Here is a 25,081-nt window from a genome sequence, read left to right as displayed (position 1 = left end):
CCAAGAACCAAGATGTGAGTGTGGGGCCATTTCCCTGGGATTCCGAGCACCCAGAACAGGATGACTGAGGGAGGGAGTGAGGCATTCCAGATGCTGCTCCCTGGAGACTTTTCCATCTAAGATCTTATTGGTCAGGCTAATTTGTAGAGAACCTGTGGATGGGACTATTCAACTTCAGTTAAACGTGAATAATCTCCACCTGAAAAGCAAGTATGATTATTTCAGTTATTACATTAGAAGAGGTGTCTTTTTTCCCTGATGCTGAGGAGGGGCTGGTGGTGGGGGAATGGGAGACGGTGCTCAGCCTTTAACTCAGCTCGTGCTGGTATGTGGACGGGAGCCCCCTGAGAACAGTAGTTCCTAACCTATTTCGGGTTCCTAATCCCACTGAGAATTTACTGAAAGGCATGGATCTTCTCCCTAGAAACAATCTGTTTGCATAAAGTAAGTGTAAAATGTTGTCATGTGAGTAAATGTAAATGCTAAGTAAAGTAACCTATAAAGTACGGCTTTCGTACAAGTCTGGGGTCTCACAGACTCCTGAAGGCTGCTGTGGGCCCTGCATTGAGAACCCCTGCACCAGGTGTTTCTGAAACAGGTGGACACCTGGAAGCATCTTTTTCACATGGCCTAGGCGGGCAGGTGCCTCTGCAGCTGTGGTGAGCATAGGTTTCAGGAGGCCCTGACAGCTCCGTTTTGGCTTATATTGTTGCAGTGAAGCTTTGACAGGGACAGAGGAGAGGCACGTCTGCCTTTGCTATGGTGGAAATGGCCCTTTTTCTCTTGCCAGGAGGCATTTCCTGGCTCCATTTGGACAAACAGGGACCATTACATGAATGAAATTCTACAAAATCTTACCTGTCTCCCATTCTTCCATGGCAGCATTTTCCAAACAGAAGTTTCCAGAACTTAATAGGCCTCACTGAGGTCCTGTGTGTGTGTGACCAGGGGATGGGCTGAGTGGACAGCCTTGCTGAGAGGGTGTTTCCTTGTCTCACCTCAGCCTACCTCCCTCCCATCACACTCTGTCATCTGCTCATTGGAGCTTGATTAAGTGGACAAGAGGTCACAGAATCTTGTATCAAATTGGGGGACACTGAGGGGCTCTGTGTGTTGACATGGAGGTCAAGGTTGGAGGGATGGAGGTTGACTGGTTTCTGGTACTCTTTCCTGGCTCTCACAAACTAGGAGCACTGTTTCCCAGAGTGGTTATCTGAGGGAAGGGAATGCCATTTCTGTCCTAGACCAGTGAAGTGTGGCAGGGGCCGAGGGCAGTGAAGGGACATGGGCCCCGTTTCCCGCCCCACATGCATCTTCCCCAGAGGGAGTGAGATTTATGTCGGCTGTCCACATGACAAAGGCTAGTTAAGCCCTTTAACCTGAAGGTCTTTATCAGATCTTCATCCTGAGCCTCTAGAAGGAGAGTCTTCAGGGAGAGAAGTACAACAACCGGGCAGCCACAGAGATGAGCACCCTGCCCGGGGGCTCTCCGGCCTGAGCCCCACAGAACATGCAGGATTTGACACGCTACCAAACCAGTTTACATCACAAAATACCGAGCAGGCGACAAGTAGGTGTGCTTACCTGCTTGTGCGATTGGTAGGTTTGGTGCATGAAGGTGGAGCCCTTGGACAGGACTGGAGGCCTTTATTCAAATTGATCAGAGAGCTTCCTGGAGATGAGACCTAGTCGAAGCAATTCACTGAATAAGCCGGTGAATTGTCTCAAATCTCTTTTCTGTCCATGAAGAAGCAGAGGTGTGGATCAGCTGACCAGAGTAAGGTGTCATGTGGCTGAAAATTTTGGTGGCGGTGGTGGGGGTGCATTTTTAGGGCCCTTGCCAGTGATGGCAGCACCCCCCTACCATTTAGGTTCCTGGTTTCCCCACTTTCCTCTTTACCTGGCTAAAATGAGTTTTCCTGGGGTGTCTGGGGGGCTCAGTCGGTTAAGCGTCTGCCTTCGGCTCAGGTCGTGATCCTGGGATCCTGGGGTCTACCATGCTTGTGCTCTCTGTCAAATAACTAAATAAAATCTTTAAAAAATATATATAAACCGAGTTTTCCTTTCTCTGTTTCTTTCCTCAGTCCATAGTGGCCTTTCTGAAGGATCCAAAAGGGCCCCCACTGTGGGAGGAAGATCCTGGAGCCAAAGATGTTGTCCACATTGACAGTGAAAAGGTAATTTGTTCCCCATAAATTCTGGTAGACCCTGGAAGCCTCCCCCAACCTGGTTCTCCCTAGGAGAGATGCCCAAGGAAATGAGAAATGGGAGTTTTTGGGGATGAGTTGTGCTTTCTTCCAAGGGAGCTGGGCTGCCAGGCCCCTCATATTTGTTCTTCCCGGCTCCATGAAGGAACCCACAGGAGATCACAGGCTGGCTGCCTGAGAGCTTCCTCCATTCTTCACTGCCTTATTTAACGTATTTTAACGTGTTTAGATTTTCCTCAGGAATAGCCATTTAAATGTCCTTTCCTTTTTATGTAACCCAGTCATTGCTGGGATTGGCTGCGTGTGTGTTTGTGTTTTTAAAAGTGGGTTTTGTTTTTTTGTTTTGTTTTCTTTAAGAATAATCTCAGAGGTTGGGTGGGATTTCTGGAGACTTGGGTCAGGTCTCTATAATTCTAAGTAATGTAAATTTGAACAAGTCATTTATCCTCTTAAGCTTTCATTTCTGGATTTAGCTAGGATGCGGGGGGGTGCGGGGTCAGGGTCGAATGGTAGTTCTGATTTATAGTCTCCATACAACCCTGATCCACCTTCTTTCTAAGCCTACTCCCCCTACCTCAGTGTGCATCTTTTTCATGTATGTGTACCTTGCCTGGCTGTGCCTTCATATAGGATGGGCAAGACCTTCTTTGTTATTTACCCAGTGGTCTGTGAGGCGAGCAGTGCTGTTTGTAAAAGGAAGGAGACTGTCCTTTTTTTTTTTCCTAAGTGAAATACTGTTGACATACAGTAGCATGTATATTAGTTTCAGATATATAACTGTGATTCCACAATTCTATGTATCATGCAGTGCTCACCATGGTAAGTGTGGTTACTCTCTGTCGCCATACAAAGTTGTCGCGGTATTACTGACTATATTGCCTATGCTGTACTTTTCATCCCTGTGACTTACCTATTTTATAACTGGAAGTTTATACCTCTTAATCCCCTTCACCTATTACATGTATCTCCCCACCCTCCTTCCCTCTGGCAACCACCAGTTCTCTAAATTCATCAGTCTGTCTCTGGTTGGTTGGTTTTGTACATTTGTTTTGGTTTTTTTTAGACATATATGTGGAATCAGATGATATTTGTCTTTCTCTATCTTGACTTATTTCACTTAGCATTATACCCTCTAGATCCATCCACGTTGCTGCAAGTGGTAAGATCTTTTTTTTATGGCTGAATAATACTCCATAAAAAAAAAGATTGTTGTATGGAGACTATATATATATATATATATATATATATATATATATGCACACACATGTCACATTTTTATCCATTTAACTATTGATAGATGCTTGAGTTGCTTCCATATCTTGGCTATTGTAAATAATGCTGCAATAAACGTAGGGATGCATATATTTTTTCTTTTTTCTTTTTAAATAATTTTATTATTTTTTTAAAGATTTTATTCATTCATGAGAGACACAGAGAGAAAGAGAGAGAGAGAGAGGGGCAGAGACACAGGCAGAGGGAGAAGCAGGCTCCATGCAGGGAGCCCGACGTGGGACTCGATCCTGGGACTCCAGGATTATGCCCCAGGCCGAAGGCAGGCGCTAAACCCGCTGAGCCACTCAGGGATCCCATATATTTTTTCAAGTTAGTGTTTTCATATTCTTTGGGTAAATACCCAGCAGTGGAATTACTGGATCATATGGAATTTCTATTTTTAATCTTTGGATGAATGTCCGTACTGTTTCCATAGTGGCTGCACCAATTTATATTCCCACCAACAGTTCACAAGTGTTCCTTTTTATCTACATCCTCGCCAATGCTTGTCATTTGTTTTTGTGATACTAGCTGGAGAACGTTTGTTCTTATCTTGATAACATAAAATGTACTTTTTATCTTCCTCTACCTTTCTTCCCTTTTCACTTAAAATTATTGACCCCTGATGCTTGTTAGCCCCAAAGAAAAGGATGTCATTTATACTTCCTGGGGAGGGATCATGTGTGATCATTGTGGCCTAACCCAGTAGGTCTGTGGCGATTTGAATTAAGGGGCTGGGCATCAACATTTCTCTGGACTAGAAAGTGCCAGTATCATCAGGAGGTGAAAAGCAGGGGGGCAGCCCGGGTGGCTCGGTGGTTTAGCGCTGCCTTCGGCCCAGGGTGTGATTCTGGAGACCTGGGATCGAGTCCCACATCGGGCTCCCTTCATGGAGCCTGCTTCTCCCTCTGCCTGTGTCTCTGCCTCTCTCTATCTCTGTGTCTCTCATGAATAAATAAATGAAATCTTAAAAAAGAAAAGAAAAGAAAAGCAGGAGTGCCTGGGTGGCTCAGTTGATTAAACATATGACCCTTGATCTCAAGGGTCTTGAGATCAAGTCTTGATCCGAGGGCTGTGAGTTCAAGCCCCACATTGAGTTCAAGCCCAGCTGGAGCCTACTTAAAAAATTTTTTTTAAAAAGGATGTTGGGGACAAAGGAAGAGGGGCAAATGTCAGGAGGTGGTGGCATCTGTGCTTATGAATAAACAAGCAGCCTAGACTCACTTTTGCTCCTCACTAGATTCTGTGATAATGCACATTTCTGAACTTTTGGGAAAGTGATTGCCTGCCGCCTCCCTCCCCTAAGATTTACTTCTTAAACTCCAAAGATCCTTCTTCTATAACTAGAAATATTAAAAAGAAGGAAAATTGTTTTCACATCTGTAGGCAGTACTCTTGTTACATGTGGTGCTGCTCTCTCTCCTGTAGAAGTCTAAGGTATACCTGCTTTTCTCCTGATAGAATCCCCACATAAAATACCTAAAAGTTCCAAATTCAAGTTGGAATTGCCGATTTGTACTTGTAAGCTTAGAACTCCACACTGTTTGAAGGCAATTAAGCATCTTTGAATGTAATGTAATATTTGTTACTACCCAGGGTATGAAACCAAATTGCTACAGGCTCAGAAAAACCTTTTCTTTTCAGATCTTTACCAGATTTTTATCTCCAGGGATTTCAGCAGATCATTTTCAGAGCATTTGCATTTTCTCCCCGTAGTCAGGGTCAAAGCTATTAGTCAGTAATTCTGTCTTACAGTGAGTAGAATTATGTAATTCTAGTTATGTAAACAAGAGTGAACCTTTTCAGAATTTATTATGAAATGTTTTGAATGCCTGCAAAATATTTGTAATACTTTATCTAACTGAAAAATTATAAGTAATACATATGCATTGTTGAAAATTTAGAAAACACGGCTTAAGCATAAAAGAAAAAAAAAAAAGTTACGCTATCCCTTCCCATTGAGAGGTACCACTGCTGGTATTTTCTCTAGCCTTCCAGGCTTTCAACATAGTGCATATACATAAATATTTTTACTCACAAAAGTGTCATTGCATTTTATATGCTGCTTTGTAACTTGCTTCCCCCCCCCCACTTAATGTAACATGCATATCTTATTGTGACGTTAAATATTCCTCTTCATTGTTTTTAATGATGCACTAGTATTCCAGGGTGCGGGATGTACCCTCATCTATTTACCTAATGCCTTGTTGCTGCCAGAAAACTGCTTTTTGTAATCTCCTTTTATTTTCCTTATTATTCAAAAGAGGAAAAACCTCTAATTTTCTTCTATGGAAATTGGTTAGAGAAGCAGATTATTTTAATCAAAACATGCTCCGTCATTGCGCTTCTCTGCAGTCCTTGATAGATTTGCTTTTTCCCGAACATCGTTGACTCTTGTTGGAAGAAAGGTCTCCAGCCTTGCTTTACACTGAAGTCTCTCCATTAGCACTGTTGTGACCATTTGTCTGTTTACATTTATTGTATTTATTTAAGAAATAATTGTGTATGGCCTAATAATGCGCCAGGCACTGTTCTAAGGTTTTAGAAATACAAATGATCTATTTAGCTTATAATCCCCGGGGGCTCGGGGGCTTGGGGGCTCGGGGGCATGCCTCATCTGTATGCTCCTGGGCACATGGACCGTGGTGGCAGGGCTGGGGAGAGAGATTAGTGGGTGTGGGTGAACCCTCTGTTACCGTAGGGAGCAGATCCCCATCTGGCCAAGTTGGGCTACAGGATAAGAACCAGCCTCCCACAACCAAACTGCTCCATAGATCACATGGAGGGGCAGCCTGGTGGAGCCGCATGGGGCACAAGCAGCTCCTTACAGTCTTTGAATTATTCAGGCAGAGCTGAAAGTAAAGCTGGTAGCCTGGTCCTGACTACTTCATCACACTAAGGGACCTTGGGAAAGCCACGTGCCCCGCTGGGGCCTCAGTTTCCCCTTCTGTAATGTGCGGCAACGGTACAGATTGTCTGGATCGTCCAGCACCTGACCGGCCGTAACTCTGACCGCAAGCCCCAAATCTCAGGTCAGACCAAGGCATTTCTTCTCTCGCCAAGAGCCCCTGTGGGGATGTTGCCTCCTTGCCCTATTATTGGTTATTGTGACCTATTATTGGTTATGTGACCTGCTGTGTTCTTTGTTTGTGCCTTAGGACTTCAGACGGCTCCTGAAAAAGGAAGAGAAGCCGCTCCTGATGATGTTCTATGCCCCCTGTGAGTGACCGGAGTTAGCTGCTCAGACTCTTGGAAGGGCAGCTGGGGGTTGGGAGGAGGGGGACTGGGAACTAGCCCCAGCTCTCTTAAAATGCAAATTGTGTCCTTCACCCACTCTCTGTGCCTCTTTGCCTCTTCTTCGTGCTCCTCCATTTCTGCTGTGCACATCAGTTCTTCTCTCACTAGAATCAGCATCCTTCTGCCCTCACCCTGAGCTCCCCCAGGCAGGTACTCCCGCTGTCTCCTGTTCCCCCGCCCCTCTGCTTCCTGGCGGCCCGAAGCCCTTTCCTGCCAGCTGTGTGCCTGGGGGAGCCATGTGCTTGGTGGAGCCATGAGCTGGGGGGAGCCGTGTGCCTGGGGAGCCGTGTGCCTGGAACAGCCGTGTGCCTGGGGAGTCGTGTGCCTGGGGAGTCGTGTGCTTGGTGGAGCCGTGTGCCTGGGGGGAGCCGTGTGCCTGGGGGGAGCCGTGTGCCTGGAGCAGCCGTGTGCCTGGGGAGCCGTGTGCCTGGAGCAGCCGTGTGCCTGGGGAGCCGTGTGCCTGGGGAGCCGTGTGCCTGGAGCAGCCGTGTGCCTGGGGAGCCGTGTGCCTGGAGCAGCCGTGTGCCTGGGGAACCGTGTGCCTGGAGCAGCCGTGTGCCTGGGGAGCCGTGTGCCTGGAGCAGCCGTGTGCCTGGGGAGCCGTGTGCCTGGAGCAGCCGTGTGCCTGGGGAGCCGTGTGCCTGGAGCAGCCGTGTGCCTGGGGAGCCGTGTGCCTGGAGCAGCCGTGTGTCTGGGGGGAGCCGTGTGCCTGGGGAGCCGTGTGCCTGGAGCAGCCGTGTGCCTGGGGAGCCGTGTGCCTGGAGCAGCCGTGTGCCTGGGGAGCCGTGTGCCTGGGGAGCCGTGTGCCTGGAGCAGCCGTGTGCCTGGGGAGCCGTGTGCCTGGAGCAGCCGTGTGCCTGGGGAACCGTGTGCCTGGAGCAGCCGTGTGCCTGGGGAGCCGTGTGCCTGGAGCAGCCGTGTGCCTGGGGAGCCGTGTGCCTGGAGCAGCCGTGTGCCTGGGGAGCCGTGTGCCTGGAGCAGCCGTGTGCCTGGGGAGCCGTGTGCCTGGGGAGCTGTGTGCCTGGAGCAGCCGTGTGCCTGGGGAGCCGTGTGCCTGGAGCAGCCGTGTGCCTGGGGCAGCCGTGTGCCTGAGGGAGCCGTGTGCTTGGGGGAGCCATGTGCTTGGGGGAGCCGTGTGCTTGGTGGAGCTGTGTGCCTGGAGCAGTCATGTGCCTGGAGCAGCCATGTGCCTGGGGGAGCCATGCCTCTGTCTCAATGAACTCTCAGAGGTGCTCCTGCTGCTCCTCACCGCCCAGAGCCTGGCTGGCCTCCCGGGGCAGCTTTTTGCCCAGCTCTGGCTCCTGCACATCTCTGCTCGTGCCACCTGGGTGGTGTGGGGGGATCAGGGCCAGGGAGAAAAAAGCCTCATGTTTTGGTTCAGTCTCTAGATAAGGCAAGAGGGCATAGGAAGAGCAGAAAGATCATTGAGATGACAACCAGAAGACCCTTAGGTTCTAATTCCAGCTGTGCCACCCATCAGCTGGGTGACCTTGGTCAGATCCTTCACCTCTCCGCCCCTCAGGTTCGGTTTCTATAAGAGAGAGGCTTGGATCAGAGCAGTGGCTTTCAGAATTTTTGCCTGTATTTCATTGTATTCATGTAACAATATTTTTCCTTGCAGCCTAGCACTATAAGTATACACATGACTTATAAATACTTATAGTAAATAAGTTGAATAAGTCAAACTGAACAAGTTTTACAAAATCATATCTACCTTTACTACTTGCCATCCACTCTGCCAGATGCAGGACACACTATTTTCTTTTTCTCTTTTGTTTTATTTAGAAGATACTGGTTTTTCCTACTATTTCATAACCCTCTAATAAAGGGTCCGCAAACTCTGGCCCATGGACTGTCCACCTTTTTTGTTAAGTTAATTTTTGTTGCATCATAGACATGTTCATTTGCTTACACATTGTGTGTGGCTGGTTTCAAGCTAAGCAGAATTGAGGAGTTGACGGTGTGTTCTACAAAGCCTCTACTCTGCCTGGAGCACCCCTGTAGTCTAATGGGTCCCAACCCACAGATTGAAAAACCTTGGATTATTGCCTCTATAAAGCCCCTAGAACTGTGACTCTCTGTATTGCGTATGTGCTTCAGGAGACCGAAGACCCAAAGGCTGGAGAGAGAGGGCCATGTGTGATGGGAGCCCTGGCCTGCCCATGGCTTAGATGAGTGTCAGAGGCTATGGCATCAGGGTTCTACTTAGTTTTTTGGGTTTTTTTTTTTTTTTTTTCATTTTGGAATTGGTATGTTTATTGCAATCTCAAACACAAGGCACAGTATAGGTATCCAAATCAATTATATATCACACTACCTGGAAGACATAAGGCATATAGCATATGGTATATTTTCTTTTTCCTTTTTTGTTTTTTTTAGTTATATAAGTTTCAGGTATATCACATTAAAATTTGATATCTGTGTATACAGCAAAGTGATCACCCCCCAAAAGGCTGTTTACCATCCATCACCCCACAATGGGCCCCCTTTACTTACCCCCAAGCCCCTTTCCCCTCTGGTAAGCCACTGAACTGTTCTCTGTGTCTGTGAGTTTGTTTTTGTTTTGTTTTGTTTTGTTTTGTTTTAGATTCCACATGGAAGTAAAATTATGTTTTTTTTTTCTTTCTCCTTCTGACTTATTTCACTTAGCATAATGCCTTCAAGGTCCATCCGTGTTGTTGCAGGTGGCAGGTGTTCATTTTTTTATCGCTGAGTAGTATACTGTTGTATATATATCCCACATTTCTTTATCCGCTCATCCATTGTTGGATATGTACATTGTTTTCATAAATTGGCTATTGTAAATAGTGCTGCAATAAACATAGGGGTACACGTGTCTTTTCAAATTAACGTTTTTGTATTCTTCGGAAAGATACTCAGTAGTGGGACAGCTGGATCCTATGATAGTTCTGTTCTTAATTTTTTTGGGAATCTCCATACCGTTTTCATAGTGGCTATACCAGTTTACATGCCTACCAACAGTGTACTATTGGGTTCCTATTTCTCCACATCTTTGCCAACATTTGTTATTTCTTATCTTTTGGATAAAGGCCATTCTGACAGGTGTGAGGTGATATATCATTGTGGTTTTGATCCTCATTTCCCAGGTGATTGGTGATGTTGAACATCTTTTGTCTGTTGGCCATTTGTATGTCTTTTTTTGAGAAATGTCTGTACAGATCCTCTGCCCATTTTTTAACTAGGTTTTTTGTTGTTGTTGTTGTTGCTGAGTTGTATGGATTCTTTATGTACTTTAGATATTAACCCCTTGTCAGATATATGATTTGCAGATACATTCTCCATTCAGCTGGTTGCCTTTTCATTTTGATGATGGTTTCCTTCACTGTACGGAAGGAATCAGGGTTTTAGTTCGAAGCAGTCCCATTTGTCTGTTTTTGCTTTTGTTTTCCTTGCCTTTGGAGTCTGAGCCACAAAAACATAGCTAAGAAGCTATGTTCATGTCAGAGAGCTTACTGCCTGCATTTTCTCCTAAGAATTTTATGGTTTCCGGTCTTACATTCAAATCTCTAATCCATTTTGAGTTCATTTTTTGTATGGTACAAGATAGTGGTCTAGTTTCATTCTTTTGCATATGGCTGACCAGTTTTCTCAACACCATTTTTGAGGGGACTATTCTTTCTTTGCTATATGTTCTGGGCTCCTTTCTTATAAGTTAATTATCCGTGTATATGTGGGTTTATTTCTGAGCTCTCAATTCTTTTCCATTGACCTATGTGTCTGTTTTCGTGCCACTACTGTACTGTTTTGATTATTATAGCTTTGTAATATAGTTTGAAATCAGGGAGCATGATACTTCCAGCTTTGTTCTTCTTTCTTATAATTACTTTGACTATTTGGGATCTGTTGCAGCTCATAAAAATTTGAGAATTATTTGTTCTAGTTCTGTGAAATATGTCATTGGAATTCTGATAGGGATTACCTTGAATCTGTAGTTTGCTGTGGGTAGTGTGGACATTTTAACATTAATTCTTCCAATACATGAGTGTGGAATATCTTTTCATTTATTTGTGTCATCCTCTATTTTATCAGCATCTTACAGTTTTCAGTATACATACAAGCCTTTTACCTCCTTGGTTAAATATACTCCTAGATTATTCTTTTTGATACAATCTTAAATGGGATTGTTTTCTTTATTTCTCCATCTGATTGTTATTAGTATACAGAAATGCCACAGGTTTCTGTATATTGATTTTTTATCCTGTGACTTTACTAAATTTACTTATTAGTTCTAGTAGTTTTGGGGTGGAGTTTTTAGGGTTTTCCATATATAGTATCACGTTATCTGCAAGTAGTGACAGTTTTACTTCTTCCTTTATGATTTGGATGCCTTTCACTTCTTTTTCTTGATTAATTATTAAACTAGAATTTCCTTTTTTTTTTTTAAATTTTTTTTAAATTTATTTATGATAGGCACACAGTGAGAGAGAGAGAGAGGCAGAGACACAGGCAGAGGGAAAAGCAGGCTCCATGCACCGGGAGCCTGACGTGGGATCTGATCCTGGGTCTCCAGGATCGCGCCCTGGGCCAAAGGCAGGCGCTAAACTGCTGCGCCACCCAGGGATCCCTAAACTAGAATTTCCAATAATATGTCAAATAAAAAGCGGCAAGAGTGGACATACTTGTCTTGTTCTTGATTGTAGAGGAAAATCTTTTAGCTTTTTCCTATTGAGTATGATGTTAGCTGTGGGTTTGTCATATATGACCTTTTTTATGTTAAGGTATGTTTTCTCAATACCCACTTTGTTGAGGGTTTTTATCATAAATAGATTTTGAGTTTAACTGAGTGCTTTTTCTATATCTATTTTGATGATCTTATGACTTTTATCCTTTGTTGACATGGTGTATCATGTTGATTAATTTATAGATATTAAACTATCCTTGCATCCCTAGAATAAATCTCACTTGTGTTATATGATCTTTTTAATGTATTGTTGAATTAGTTTTGCTAATATTTTGCTGAGGATTTTTACATCTATGTTCATCAAGGATATTGGCCTATAGTTTTCTCTCTTTCTATCTTTGTAGTGTCCTTGTCTGGTTTTGGTATCAGGGTGATTTTGGCCTCATAAGATATGTTTGGAAGTATTCCCCTCCTCTTCATTTTTTTGGAAGAGTTTGAGAAGGATAGGTATCAAATCTCTGAATGTTTGGAAGAATTCATCAGGGAAGCCATCTGGTCCTGGACTTTTGTTTATTGGCAGATTTTTGATTACTGATTCAATCTCCTTACTAGTAATTGGTCTATTCAGGTTTTCTATTTCTTACTGATTTAGTCTTAGAAGATTGTATGTTTCTAGGAATTTATATATTTCTTCTAAATTGTCCAATTTATTGGTGACATATTGTCCATTCTAGTCTCTAGTCTCTCTAGATCCTTTGCATTTCTGTGATGTGAGTTGTAACTTCTCATTTCAGTTCTGTTTCCTCGTGAAAGCCTGCATTAATCCCCCTTCTTGAGAAATTCTTTGAGCAAAGACCCCTCCCATTTACACCCAAGTGATCATGCCTCCTTGGGTGGCTGCCCTTCTCTGTTCTGGTGGTTCCGCCTGACTTGGGCCTATGGTTTATTCACCATGACAATAGCCTCTCCCCTGCCTCTGTTGACTGCTGGGTGTCCGCCTAACCCAGCCTTTTCTTAGACTCCTTGCTTGCCAACAGAAAGGAGTCCCTAGTGTCCCACTTCTTGTTAGATCTGGCTCTGCTCAGAATGGTTTGCACTTTAACCCTGGGTCATTCTCTTCATTACGGCTCCCTGGTTGGCTTCACCCCCTTTTTTTTTTCCCTTTGGAGGGATCTTAACTACCCAGCTGTGAGTTGCTTCAGGAATTGCCCTGCCTACCCAGACCCTGGAGGACAGGGCCTCCTGTGTTTATCTCAGAACCCTTCAGAACTCAATGCATTGGTTAAATGAGACTAAGAGTGTGTATCAGTGTACAGTTTGTGTCACGAGGCAGGATCATGGTATAGCCGTGTGGCTTTCAGTATATGACACTGGTTGATCACTTGCAAAGAGTGGTTCCCCAGCAGTTTGCACTAGAATGTGCGTGCCATCTCTCCCCAGCCCCTCGCCAGGCTGCCTGGCAGCGTGCCCTCCTCAGCACAGCAGGCAGGGAGAGAGGCGAGTATAGTTACTGTCTTTATATAATGGAAAGCTGGGGTAGGAAAGGTTAGATCCCTTGTCACTGTTACAGAGAAATTAGTAGTTGAGGAAGGAGGGAGAAAAGTCTGTTAAGCTCAAATTTGTGGAGGGGTCAGATTGGATGGCCTGCTGGGTCCCAGGTAACCCCAGGACTCTTTTATTGTTGTTTTTATTGACACAAACTTGTACCTTTATTATATTAGTCCACTCAGCCTTCATGGCTTCATAATTCAGCTTATTCCTGGAAACACACCAATTCCCTAAGAGGGAAGTCTTTTAGGACTCTGATCCTTTGATCATGTTTGGGGTGAGTGAACCCACAGGCAGTGGGACGCTTTACTTGTGACAAGGAATCTAGCACCTACTGCTTATTCCGTAAATGTTTGTTGACTGAATTAGTGAGAAAAATAAAAGGGTGACTGCTCTAACTCTGAGGGTTGGACAGTGACAATTAGTCTTATTTCTTCCTCTGCCTCTCAATCGAATCCGTTGAAAGATAAATGCAGATAGAGATCACAGTACCAGCTCTGTTTTTGGTGAAGTTAAATTGGAAACTGGCTCAGCTGGGAGCTTCCTATTACTCTTCCATCACCTCTTCACCTCACTAACTTCTTCTCCCAGAACTGCTGGGCTTTGCCCATGGGGAGTTTGGAGGGGGTGGGGGATCTTGCTGCTGCTGGCTGGGGACAGCAGAGCCTGAAGAGAGACACAGTTTGTAAATTCAGTTCCTTGACTGATGAACATGGCCTAGTGGGCATCAGAGTCAGACTCCCACCACCTCATCAAGTCTAAGTAAAGAGTGGGTGGATGCACGTGCCCCTGTCCTGCCCCAGTGATCTCCCCCTGCGAGTACCATCCTGTCCACTGTGGAGGGGTTTCCTCACCGCTGCAGACCCACCGGGGGCAAGCACTCCAGTCTCCCCTGCTTAGTGTGAACCTGCAGGGCGCTCCATTCCACTCCACAGTGGGTGAGCTGGGGCTCAGACCACATGCCAGGCATGCACAGGCAGCGGACCGTCAGGGGGAGATGCAGACCTGGGTCTCCTACTCCTCAGTTGAGCTGCTTCCTCTGCTGTGTGGCATCCAGTCTGGAACACGGGCACCTGGCTGTGTTGGCCTTGTTGTCCCCATTTCCATCCTCTGTGGATTCCCACAGCGGGGACGATGTCCCCTGACAGATATCATGCTCCTGTCTTCATGACACTTGTGGGGATGGTGCCGTGTGGGCTGCTGGAGAGAAGTACATCTTGTCTTCGGAGGCCAGGTGCTGTGGGCTTGTGCCGCGTGCTGACCTTGCAACAGCTCCCAGCCCCCTGAGTCTCCCTGAGCCCAGGCTTAATGTGATGGTGTGTGAACAGCGTGTGTCCATCTGTCTGCCCAGGGGGTATGTCAGGGAGAGACCATGTCAGAGTAGCCTGCGTCACATTTGGTCCAGTAGACTTGGTGCCGAGGAGGTTCCAGTGGTCCCACTTATGGTCTCCAGCGTCTGTATCTGACCCGGTGGGTGAGAGCACCTCTCTGATCTCTATTACTCTGCCCACAGTCTGTCAGGGATTAGCTAAACACGGATTAGAGCCTGTCAGCCCACCGCTGCATGGCCCTCTCCCCACCGTGTCACGTTGAGATGAGATCCAGTCTGACATGGGCTTCCTAGGCAGCTTTGGTGTCCACGGCCTTCAGGTGCATCTCAAAGCCTTTTTGCAGCAGAGCAGCTGTCAGAAAGAGTAACAGCCTGTCACGTCAGAATTTCTTATGTCTGAAGAAACTGGTGCACGTGCCCTGTGGGATCAGTGCTGAAGTATGGCCTGCTCGGATTGATGCGGGGGCGGGGGTGGTTTTGGATCAGGGTCACTCTGAAGTGGTAGTGGATCTTTGGGACCTGCCTGGCTGTCTTGGCCCTGTGTTCCCCAAGGCTTGGGGGGGCCTTCACCATTCCAGAAGAAGAGTGCGACCGTGGGAGACCAAAGAACCCCACACTGGGTGGAGCCAGAGACATCACAGGATCCTCTGGTGTCAGAGCTGGAGGGGGCCTGAGGTTGTCTGCTCCAACCTTTCTCATTTGCCAGAGGAGCCATCGCCCAGAGAACAGTGGTGACCTGTCCAGGGCTGTGCAGTGCATGAAGGGAAGACAGGCACTCAGGTGTGCTGACCCTGGCCTGGCGCTCCGCCCTCAAGGCCAGGGCCAGTGCTTTCAGACCCAACCCATCTCCACCCACTGCCTCATTATTCGTATTGGTGTAAGAAACAGGGCATGGAAATCCCAAAGCTCATTGTATCTGTGGTTGTCCGGTTTTCTTCTTAATGGCATTTGATTCAATTTCATTTGTAGCCTCTGACTGGGCAAGAGGAGAGGCTGTTAGCCGTGCTTTCCTGTCACCTATTCTGGTTCCCTGAATTCCTCTTGAACTCATTATCAGCCCTAAATTACTCTGTGTTTTGTGCTTCTCCAGCCTGGTCATGTTTGCTTAGTCCCACATTTATTGAGGGACTGACTGCTGGGCTGTGTCCTGTTTTATACCATCAAGATTGTAAGCTCTTCGGAGGGCGGGGCCTCTGGCTCCTTTTGCTTCTGTGTTCCCAGGCCCTAGGGCATCCTGCCCTCCTGCAGGCTGGATCATCGTTTGCTGGCAGAGGTCAGCCTGAAGGGAGGGAAGGCTGGGCATAGGGGCCTGGCCCCCAGTGTAACCGAGTCTGCTTTCTCTCCTGCCTGTGATTAGGGTGCAGCATGTGCAAGAGGATAATGCCACATTTCCAGAAGGCCGCAACCCAGCTGCGAGGCCACTTCGTAAGTAAGGCCCATGGGCCTGGCAGGGCTGGCCAGCTCCTGGGTTGCTCCCCCTCACCTGGAGAGTCGGTGGTGGGAGGAGGGCAGGCTTGAGAATTTCGAGGACTTACTCTCCTGCTGCTACTCCTGCTCCTTGGGCACATGATCCAGCCTTGTCCTTGGTGGATGGTGAGAACTCTGCAGGGTTGCTGGGACCAGGAGAATTTGGAGCTTGTCCAACTAAGGCCAATGACGAAATAGCCAGGAAACCAGCAAGAAGCACCTGGTTTCTTGGTGGTGGTGTTGGGTGGCCAGGGGCCATCAGCAAACCATCAGGGCTCCAAAATGATTGGGGCTGGACTCCAAAGTGGGCCGAGGCTGCTGGTGCCGGGAAGCCCAGTGGCAAAGAAAGGGGCATGGTGACCAGTGGTAGGCCCAAAGCGCAGGTGGCTTCATGGGCAGTTTCCTGCCAGGCTTGCCAGGGAGCTGGTGCCTGTGGGATGGGAAGACAGTGGAAACAACAGCAGAAAAGAGGTCGTCCAGGTGGGGAGCTGGAGACCTGAGCTTGCAGGCGCTCTCTGAAGGAGGGTGTGCAGAGTATGTGGGGATGGGAAGCAGACAGGAGGCAGGGTTGTCTCGGGGATGCCCACCTTTCAGAGATAGGAGTGGGAGAGGAGCCACTGAGAAAGCAGGGCTCGGGGAAGGAAGAGCAACCAAGATGTGCAGCAAGGGGAGGGGAAGCTGGGCAGTCCAACCTCACCAAGCTGAGGACCACTGACTGATGGTTCTGGTCAGCTCTGTGTGGCCCCCACCTGCCAGCCTTGTCTCTTCCCTGTCATATGTCTGTCCAGCTTTGCACTTAACCCTGAGCCCCAGAGATTTGGGAGGGAAGGCTGTTTTTGTTGGCGGCAACACAAAAAGAATTGCTGGCTCCTCCAGGGAGCATGGGAAAATCCATACCCTTTATGAAAGGTTGTGGGGAGGAGAGCCATCATGGTGGGGCTGGCCAGAGTCCCACGAAGGGAGTTCTGAGGTCTTAAGACTGAATCATGATATTTACGGATCAAATTAAGTTGGTGATTAGTTCAAAGTCAATTTTAAAAGTTTACATGGCAGCACCTGGGCATAGTGACAGCCAGCTAGCCTCGCTGGCTGCAGCATCGGGTTGCAGAGAACAGGTGCTTTCTCTTTTGACCTCATTCTGAGGTGACACCAAGGTCCTGCTTGTTTCTCACTAATGAATTTTTAGCAACTTGCCTAGAGATGTTTGGCCTTGGGGCACACGTACATCATTTGGGGGAAGAAGTTTCACTTTGCATTTTGGGGCCTCAACAGATAGCATATTTCATGATTATTTCGCCTGGAGAAAAGACTTAATTACCCAGTGTTCTCCCTCTCCACACTTGCATACCCTTGGAAAACTCCTCCCTCAACCTCCTGTGTGGTGTGCTAGTAAGTAGTTAAACAGCTCCAGGCCCAGATCACAAGTACCTGGCCACCCCCGTCGAAGCAGCTGAGGTCTTGGTGCCAGGCTTGTGCAACTTCTGGAAGATTCTCAGCCAGTGCTTCATCTACCTGCTGAACTCCGTGTTCCTCCCGGCCCCTCCTGTGCTCCCACAGAGCTTGTCCCTGCCATGCATGGCCGGGTATGCTCATCTTTGCTTTTATTCCAGATCATTTTGTTCACCAGTTGATACTAATTGTAAGATGATTTTCGCACTGTAGTGTGAGCTTCTTGAGCACCGGGGCTCTGTTTGGTTCCTGTCTATTTCTTCAACACAAGCACAGGGCCAAACTCATAGTGGTACCACATATGTGCTGATAAATGGGTGGATGAGTATGTGGCTTATCACTCCTGGGCACGTTTTATTTTAAGCTCTGCATTTAAATAAAAAATGATGTTCCTCTCTCTCTTTTTTAAGATTTACTTATTTTTGAGAGAAAGAGCATGCATGAGCAGGAGGAGGGGGCAGAGGGAGAGAGAATCTCAAGCAGATTCTTCTCTGAGTGCCGAACCTGACACAGGGCTGGATCCCACCACCCTGAGATCATGACCTGAGCCGAAACCAAGAGTCAGACTCTCAACCAACTGAGCCACCCTGGCACCCCTGATGTTTCTCTTTTTAAAGGAATTCGGGGGGATCCCTGGGTGGTGCAGTGGTTTGGCGCCTGCCTTTGGCCCAGGGCGCGATCCTGGAGACCTGGGATCGAATCCCACGTCGGGCTCCCAGTGCATGGAGCCTGCTTCTCCCTCTGCCTGTCTCTGCCTCTCTCTCTCTGTGTGTGTGACTATCATTAAAAAAAAAAAAAATTAAAGGAATTCGGAGTATCAGTTATTAAGGACAGAAATAAAATGGGAAGGTTGTTAGTGGGATGAGGGCTTTCCCTTTGACCTTGGGCTCATAGAGCTCTATGAAGCTCTTTCTCAAGATTAGCCCTGAGGATTACTTGTTCTAAGGGTACCTGCTGCCAAAAAAGTAAAAAACAAACAAAAAAACCCACGCCTGCTTCTCCTGCTTGGGCTCAAGTCCAGAGACATAAAGAGTGATCCTCCCAGTTCCCTAGACAACATTACAGAAAACTCAGTGGGATCGTCTGGGTGCCTGGAGAGCCTGGCTGGTCAAGCCCAGCTTTGGCCAGGTGTTAGTTCCATGGCCTAAGGCATCTGTGTTGTGGGAATTCATTCATTTCCTTGCCTCTGTGTTTTCTTGCTTGGGATACATTTTGTTTTTTTTTTTTTTTTTTTTTTTTTTATATTTATTTATTTATGTATGATAGTCACAGAGAGAGAGAGAGAGAGGCAGAGACACAGGCAGAGGGAGAAGCAGGCTCCATGCACCGGGAGCCTGATATGGGATTCGATCCCGGGTCTCCAGGATCACGCCCTGGGCCAAAGGCAGGCGCTAAACCGCTGCGCCACCCAGGGATCCCTGGGATACATTTTGTTCTGTCTCCTAGGAAAGCACCTTTTCAAAGTTCTCAGCGTTTCCCAGCTCCATAAATGGGGAAGGGTCTGGCCGCACTCAGCCCACCTGCTGCAGGGCCCCCCCACTGGAGGCCAGGGCCCATGGTGCAGCCACAGCCCCCCAGGAAGAGGGTGGCCAGGAGCATGATTCCTTTCTTTTTTTTTTTTTTTAAAGATTTATTTATTTATTCATTCATTCATTCATTCATTCATTCATTCATGAGAAACACAGAGAGAGAGGCAGAGACACAGGCAGAGGGAGAAGCAGGCTCCATGCAAGGAGTCTGATGTGGGACTCGATCCCGGGTCTCCAGGATCACACCCTGGGCTGCAGGCGGCGCTAAACCGCTGCGCCACCGGGGCTGCCCCCCATGATTCCTTTCTGTCCTCACACACAGGGCAGAGATGGGCCACTAGTTCCCTGAAGTCAGAAGCTTGCCCCCTCAGCACTGCTGAAACCCAGCTGGACTAGCCGCTCCTGTCTCCTCTTCATCTCTGGCATCCCTTTTTGGCTAGCCACGTCTGTGGCAAGGATCAGAAACCTTCCTCCCCTATAGATTTCTTGGGAGGTATCCAACTTGATGATGTCTTTAAGATGGAACCCAGGCCAGGTCAGGGATGCTCAGCCTTTGCCATTTTCCAAGCTCAGATCTGCCTCTCTTTTGCTGTCATTAATGTCTGGTGACTCATCGGTGTCTGTCCCATGCACTGCTGCTAATTGGCAACCTCGTCAGCAGCCGTTGCTGCTTCCTGTCTCGGAGCTGCCGTCAGAGTGCCTTCTCTTCCCAGCCTTGCTAGCTGCTGAGGTCCACACGGAGTCTTGTTAACCTTGGCCGTGATGGGCCATCTAGATGTGAACACCATGACATGAGGCAGTCATGGTCACAGACTTGGGCAGATCAGACTCTGGTGCTGGCTCTTACTAACCAGCTGGGAGATCTTGGGCAAATAGCCTTGGAGTCTCTATTTCCCTAGCTCTAAAATGGGGATGATGGTACAAACCCTGTCTACCTCACTGAGTTGTTGGGAAGAGCAAGCGGCTGGTGTGTGGAAACAGCTGTAACCTACGGACACACATGATTGACCCCCTCCACTGCTCTGTACTCACTGTTCCTCCCACTCATTAAATGAAGGTGCTCCCGAGGCTCCTCTTTTCAGCCTCTTTTCTTATCAGCACAGTGGAGCAAGGGCTTGGCTCTGTGCTTTCCTTGTTGTGGCGATCTCTCCATCCGTGACTTTATCTACCTCTACAGTGTCAACAAAATGTAGTTCCATGGAGCCTGAGTCCCTAAGTTCCAATACCATGTATCACACTCCCTGCTTGACATCTTGGTCCGGGTTTTTCTCCCCACGTCCCAAATGCAAGATGTCTAAAATAAAATTCAGTGTCTTTCCATCCAGCAGACTGCCAGCTGACTTTCGTGACTCTTCCCAAGTACCCCAGGCTCCTCTGCCTACATGCCTGTTTTGCCAGGGCCCTCATCATATATCTCTCTCCCTCATAGCTTTCATCCTCTCTCTGCCCATCATTCTGGGTCAGGCCCTGGTTAGCCCACGGGGAGATTGCTAGAGACTGCTGACTTCTCTCCCTGACCCATGACTTGCCCCTGATAGCCTGATGTGTGTATATTTTTTTAAAAAGGGGCGCCTGGGTGGCTTAGTTGGTTGAGTGTCTGGATTTTGACTCTTGGTTTCGACTCAGGTCATGATCCCAGGGTCCTGGGACTGAGACCCGCTTCGGGCTCCCTGCTCAGCAGGACGTCTGCTTCTCCCTCTGCCCCTCCCCTCACGTATGCTCTCTCTGTCTCTCTCTCTCTCTCAAATAAAATAAATAAAATCTTTAAAACTACTGCAGCTGGAAAACCCTCCAGGATCTCCTGAATAAAGTCCTGGTTTCTTAGGGATTAAAGCCTTTTCCAGAGTGATCCTTCATGAACCTGTCCAGCCTTCTCTTCCTGCCCAATTTTGTGTTGGACAGTCCTGTAAACCAGCATATTCCCTGCTTCTTGGGCTGCGTCTTGTTTGGTCTCACTTCCATGTCTGTGGAAATCTTACCCTCCCTTGAGCATTAGCTCTGTGAAGCTTCCATACTTATTCCTATTAGAACGTGAGGCAGAGCATGTCGTGCCAACTGAACAGCACCAGCACATATGGCTCCAGGTTAGGCCTTGTGGCCTTAACTTTTAGGGTAAGACCAGTTTTGCCTCATTTGGCTTTACAGACACCAAAAAGTGTTTGTATGTAGTTGTTCAAAAACAATATTTATCTCAAGGCACCTGGATGGCTCAGTCAGTTAAGCATCTGCCTTCATCTCAGGTCATGATTTCATGGTCCTGGGATTGAGCCCCCATATCCAGCTCTCTGCTCAGCAGGGAGTCTGCTTCTCCCTCTCCCTTTGCCCCTCCCCCTGCTCATGCTCTCTCTCTCTCTCAAATTAATAAATAAAATATTTTTAAATTTTTTTATTTATTTATGATAGTTACAGAGAGAGAGAGAGGCAGAGACACAGGCAGAGGGAGAAGCAGGCTCCATGCACCGGGAGCCCGATGTGGGATTCGATCCCGGGTCTCCAGGATCGCGCCCTGGGCCAAAGGCAGGTGCCAAACCGCTGCGCCACCCAGGGATCCCAAATAAAATATTTTTAAAAGAGTTAAAAAAATATTTATCTTATTAACAAATGCCCCCAGGAGGCACAAGAGTACTACAGAAACTCAGAGAATTAAAAGTTCATCATACGCAAAGGCGTTTTCGAAAGGCTGTGCAGGAAGGTGGGATTTGATTTTGCCATAAAGGATGAATAAACCTTTGGTAGAAATTGAGACATGGGGAGTGGGTATCCTAAGCAAAAGGACTAGAAGATACAAAGTAAGGGTCAGGGGAACATAGCATTATATTCTGGAAATTTGGGCAGAGCTTCATAGTAGTATTAATGAAAATAGCTAACATATTTTGTTTATTAATATGTTTTTAAGTTTAAACTCAATACATAATGTATTATTGGTTTCAGAGGTAGAGGTCAGTGACTCATCAGTCTTATGGAACACCCAGTGCTCATTATATCATGTGCCCTCCTTAAAGTCCATCACCCAGTTACCCTATCCCTATTCCCACCCCAGGAACCCTCAGTTTGTTTCCTATGATTAAGAGTCTCTTACGGTTTTCTCCCTCTCTGATTTGGTCTTGTTTTATTTTTGCCTCCCTTCCCCTATGCTCCTCCGTTTTGTTCCTTAAATCCCACGTATGAGTATGAGTGAGACCATATGCTGTCTTTCTCTGATTGACTTATTTTGCTTAGCATGATACCCTCCAGTTCCATCCATGTCATTGCAGATGGCAAGACTTCATTTATTTTGATGGCTGAGTAACATTCCGTTGTGTATTCTTCATCCCTTCGTTGCTGATGGATGTCTGGGCTCTTTCCATAGTTTGCCTATTGTGCACGTTAACAGCTAACATATTTTGAGTGCTGTAGATACTTTACCTGTACTGCCTCACGGCAATCACAAGAAGTGGCTCCCGATGAGGAAACTGAGGCACACAGGCAACTGACTTGTTGAAGGAAATGCATCTACTGAGTAGGGAGTTAGGACCCAAACCCAGCATCCTGACACCCGGGTCTGGGATCCTAGCCGCCGTGGTATATTGCCCGCCTGCGAGGGGTCTTAGACACAAGCGGTCCAACTCCCACCCTGTGCAGGGGTCTCAGACTGTCCCATTCCCGGGAGAATAAAAAACCTAGACCCTCGCAGGTACACTATTAAGGATTCTGTAAGAAAGAAGAATTCAAAAATAAGATAGGGACCATATTGTCTTTGAATGTGGAATTAGATGCTAGCTGGTATTCAGTGGAATTGAAAGGTTTTGTGCAGGGAAGTGATGTAAGGAAAGAGGAGGACGTGGAAGATTAATCTCATGGTAGATGTACACCGACACTAGGGAGATCAATTAGAATAAAAAAAAAGAACTTTAAAGTAGACAGTTATTACTGGAACAGGCTGCTGAATCAGTCTGGGGAAATGAACAGAATGGTTTTTAGAGGGTCCCAGGGCTTCTGGTAAGTTCTATTTCAGGCTTATTCTCCCCGTGTTCTTTGCAGCATCCCACAGATGTGGGGGATGGGGGGAGTCAGTGATTTAGGAAGCATTTATTGTGTGCCTACTGTATGCCAGGCATTGTGCTAGATACCTAAAATTAGAAAGACAGGTTTAGGTGCCTCTAGGGAAGGCGCTGCCAGAGGCACAGGTGGCGTCCATCACCAGGAGAATTGGTAGGAAATCACGAACTTAATGGTTATTGAACACCAGTTTTGTGCTGAATCCTCTGACGTGGGTCCACCTCATTCAGTTCTTTTAAGAGGCCGATGATAATTTTCATCACCCACGTCTCCCACACAAGGAGCCTCCGTAGAGTGAGTGACTCGCCCAAGGCCACACGATTGCTGAGTGGACATGGTCTCCTGAATCAAGTCTGTTGTCCACTTGAAAGGATGGTTCTCCTTTTTCCTCTCCCTATGTTTCCTTGTATATTGTTCAGCAAAATAGCTTCCCGGATTTCTTCTCTCTGCTTCTGTAACTGCTCTTGGCTCTTTGAACCTCTTTCCCCTCTCCTCCATGCTGCCCTGCTTTGTGGAGCACTCTTTCTGTATCTGGCCACTCTGTCTTCATTCTCTGGTAAGAAGAGATTCAAAAGGTCCTCTTTCCAAGCACCTGATCCTGCGCTAGAAAAGAGGATTCCTGCTTCAGGGAAGGAGTTTTAGGTAACTCTGGGTTGTTCTTAGTATTTAGTAAGACAGCTACTAAAATTCTCCTTTCCCAGTTAGGGGTGTCAGGTATAGGGACCCTTACAACTAGAACAAGTTCAGACTTTGGAGATGGTCCAGTCAGACTGAAGGTGATGGTTACAAACAGGAGGGGAGAGGTAGGGGACCTAGCCATCTGGAGGGAGGAGAGTCAGGCAGGTGGATTGCCATGAGAGCCACACTCTCTACTTGGCCACATATGAGATGTGAGTTCTGAGAATGTTGCACAGAAAGCCGAGGTGGACAGATTGAAGACAGGCCATGAGGACGCCGTGGAGGGGCTGAGTGGTGATCCCGTCACTTAAGAGAGGAATAGTACAACCCTAGTTGATATGGGCAGGGAGAAGGCATCATGTGTACTTGGGAGGCAGTAGCCCCACTCTGGGACCTGTTGGAACTTGGTAGCAAGGCCAGGTGTCTTGCTCAGCCCTCAGAACTCTGGTTTCCCTCTGGGATGACTCCCCCTACAGGGCAAGTGAAAGGAACTTCTGATACAGAGGGCAACCCCTGGCCCAGACCCAGCATCTTCCAGAGCTCTCAGTCATTCCCAAGCTGGGTTAGCTTGCCTTGCTGCCCAAGGCTGCCTGTCACCCTTCATCTGTTTCTGGGGGGACAGATGGATGGGCTGTGCATGGACCTGTGGGGTTGTCTGCGGGGCAGGGCGTGCATAGACCTGTTCTCCCTTTGCTCCCAGGTGCTGGCTGGGATGAACATCTACCCCTCAGAATTTGAAAACGTCAAAGAGGAGTATAATGTGCGAGGCTACCCCACCATCTGCTATTTTGAGTAAGTCCCCTGCTTCCCTTCCGATGCTCACTCCCCTCCGTGACGGCGTTTGCATGCCTGGCTGAGCCCACGTTTGTCTGTCCACGTTTCACAGGAAAGGACGGTTTCTGTTCCAGTATGACAACTATGGATCCACGGCCGAGGACATTGTGGAATGGCTGAAGAAGTAAGTGGGACGGTCGCCTCAGGGCTGTGTGCCTGGAGGGGAGGGGGGTGCTCAGCTAGACCCCAGGGCGGCTCCTGGTCCCGGGGCTGAGGCTGGGGAAGAGAACCGGGAAGGGAAAGATCTCATCGTGCTTTCTGGGTTGCTTCCAGGTGACGTTGGGTCTTCGTGGGTTTAGGATATAGGAATCGGGAGGATTTGGTGTGACTCTGACCATAGTTGACTGCATTTCAAATCATTTTATCCCCTTTACTATCCGATGGATAGGGATATTTCTCATCTGGGATGTCAGTTTGGAGAGAGGCTCACGGCAGGTGTTTCTGAAAATCGGATTGTCAATTGAACACTTATTTCAAACACAACACTATATTAGGTGCTATGAAGCTCCTAAGAAATATTCTGATACCTCAGATTTGCAGAGTGCTTTGCCATTTCACGTGCACTCCCCACAGACGCTGCTTCATGGCAACCCGTGATGCTTGGTTCTAATGTGGTTAGATTCTCGTGATCCAGAGCACCCCTTCCCTGGACCCCTACCGTGCTAGGTATGTGACTCTGGCATGACCCTGACTGGTGTGTTGGATGGGGAGTCTGGCTCCCCATCTCGTCTCCCACCATGGGAGCTGGGGAGGGGCCACCTCTCCTGGCAGCCTCCTGGGGCCATCCCAG

General features: G+C 47.5%; 1 protein-coding gene across 1 annotated transcript in view; it reads left to right on the top strand.

Moving 5' to 3' along the window:
• The window catches only part of PDIA5 (protein disulfide isomerase family A member 5), a 95,738-nt gene that overhangs the window by 35,507 nt on the left and 35,150 nt on the right, over window positions 1–25,081 (top strand). Inside the window, exons 6-10 of the mRNA XM_072812416.1 lie at window positions 2,085–2,177; window positions 6,638–6,698; window positions 15,654–15,721; window positions 24,158–24,249; window positions 24,344–24,415. Of these exons, the coding sequence (XP_072668517.1) occupies window positions 2,085–2,177; window positions 6,638–6,698; window positions 15,654–15,721; window positions 24,158–24,249; window positions 24,344–24,415 (386 nt within the window). The remainder of the gene's footprint in view (window positions 1–2,084; window positions 2,178–6,637; window positions 6,699–15,653; window positions 15,722–24,157; window positions 24,250–24,343; window positions 24,416–25,081) is intronic.

This window comes from Canis lupus, chromosome 35 (assembly GCF_048164855.1).
Source record: "Canis lupus baileyi chromosome 35, mCanLup2.hap1, whole genome shotgun sequence".
NCBI classification, from domain to species: domain Eukaryota; kingdom Metazoa; phylum Chordata; class Mammalia; order Carnivora; family Canidae; genus Canis; species Canis lupus.
The sequence above is the reverse complement of the archived record's forward strand: the minus strand, read 5'-3'. Positions and strand labels throughout refer to the sequence as shown.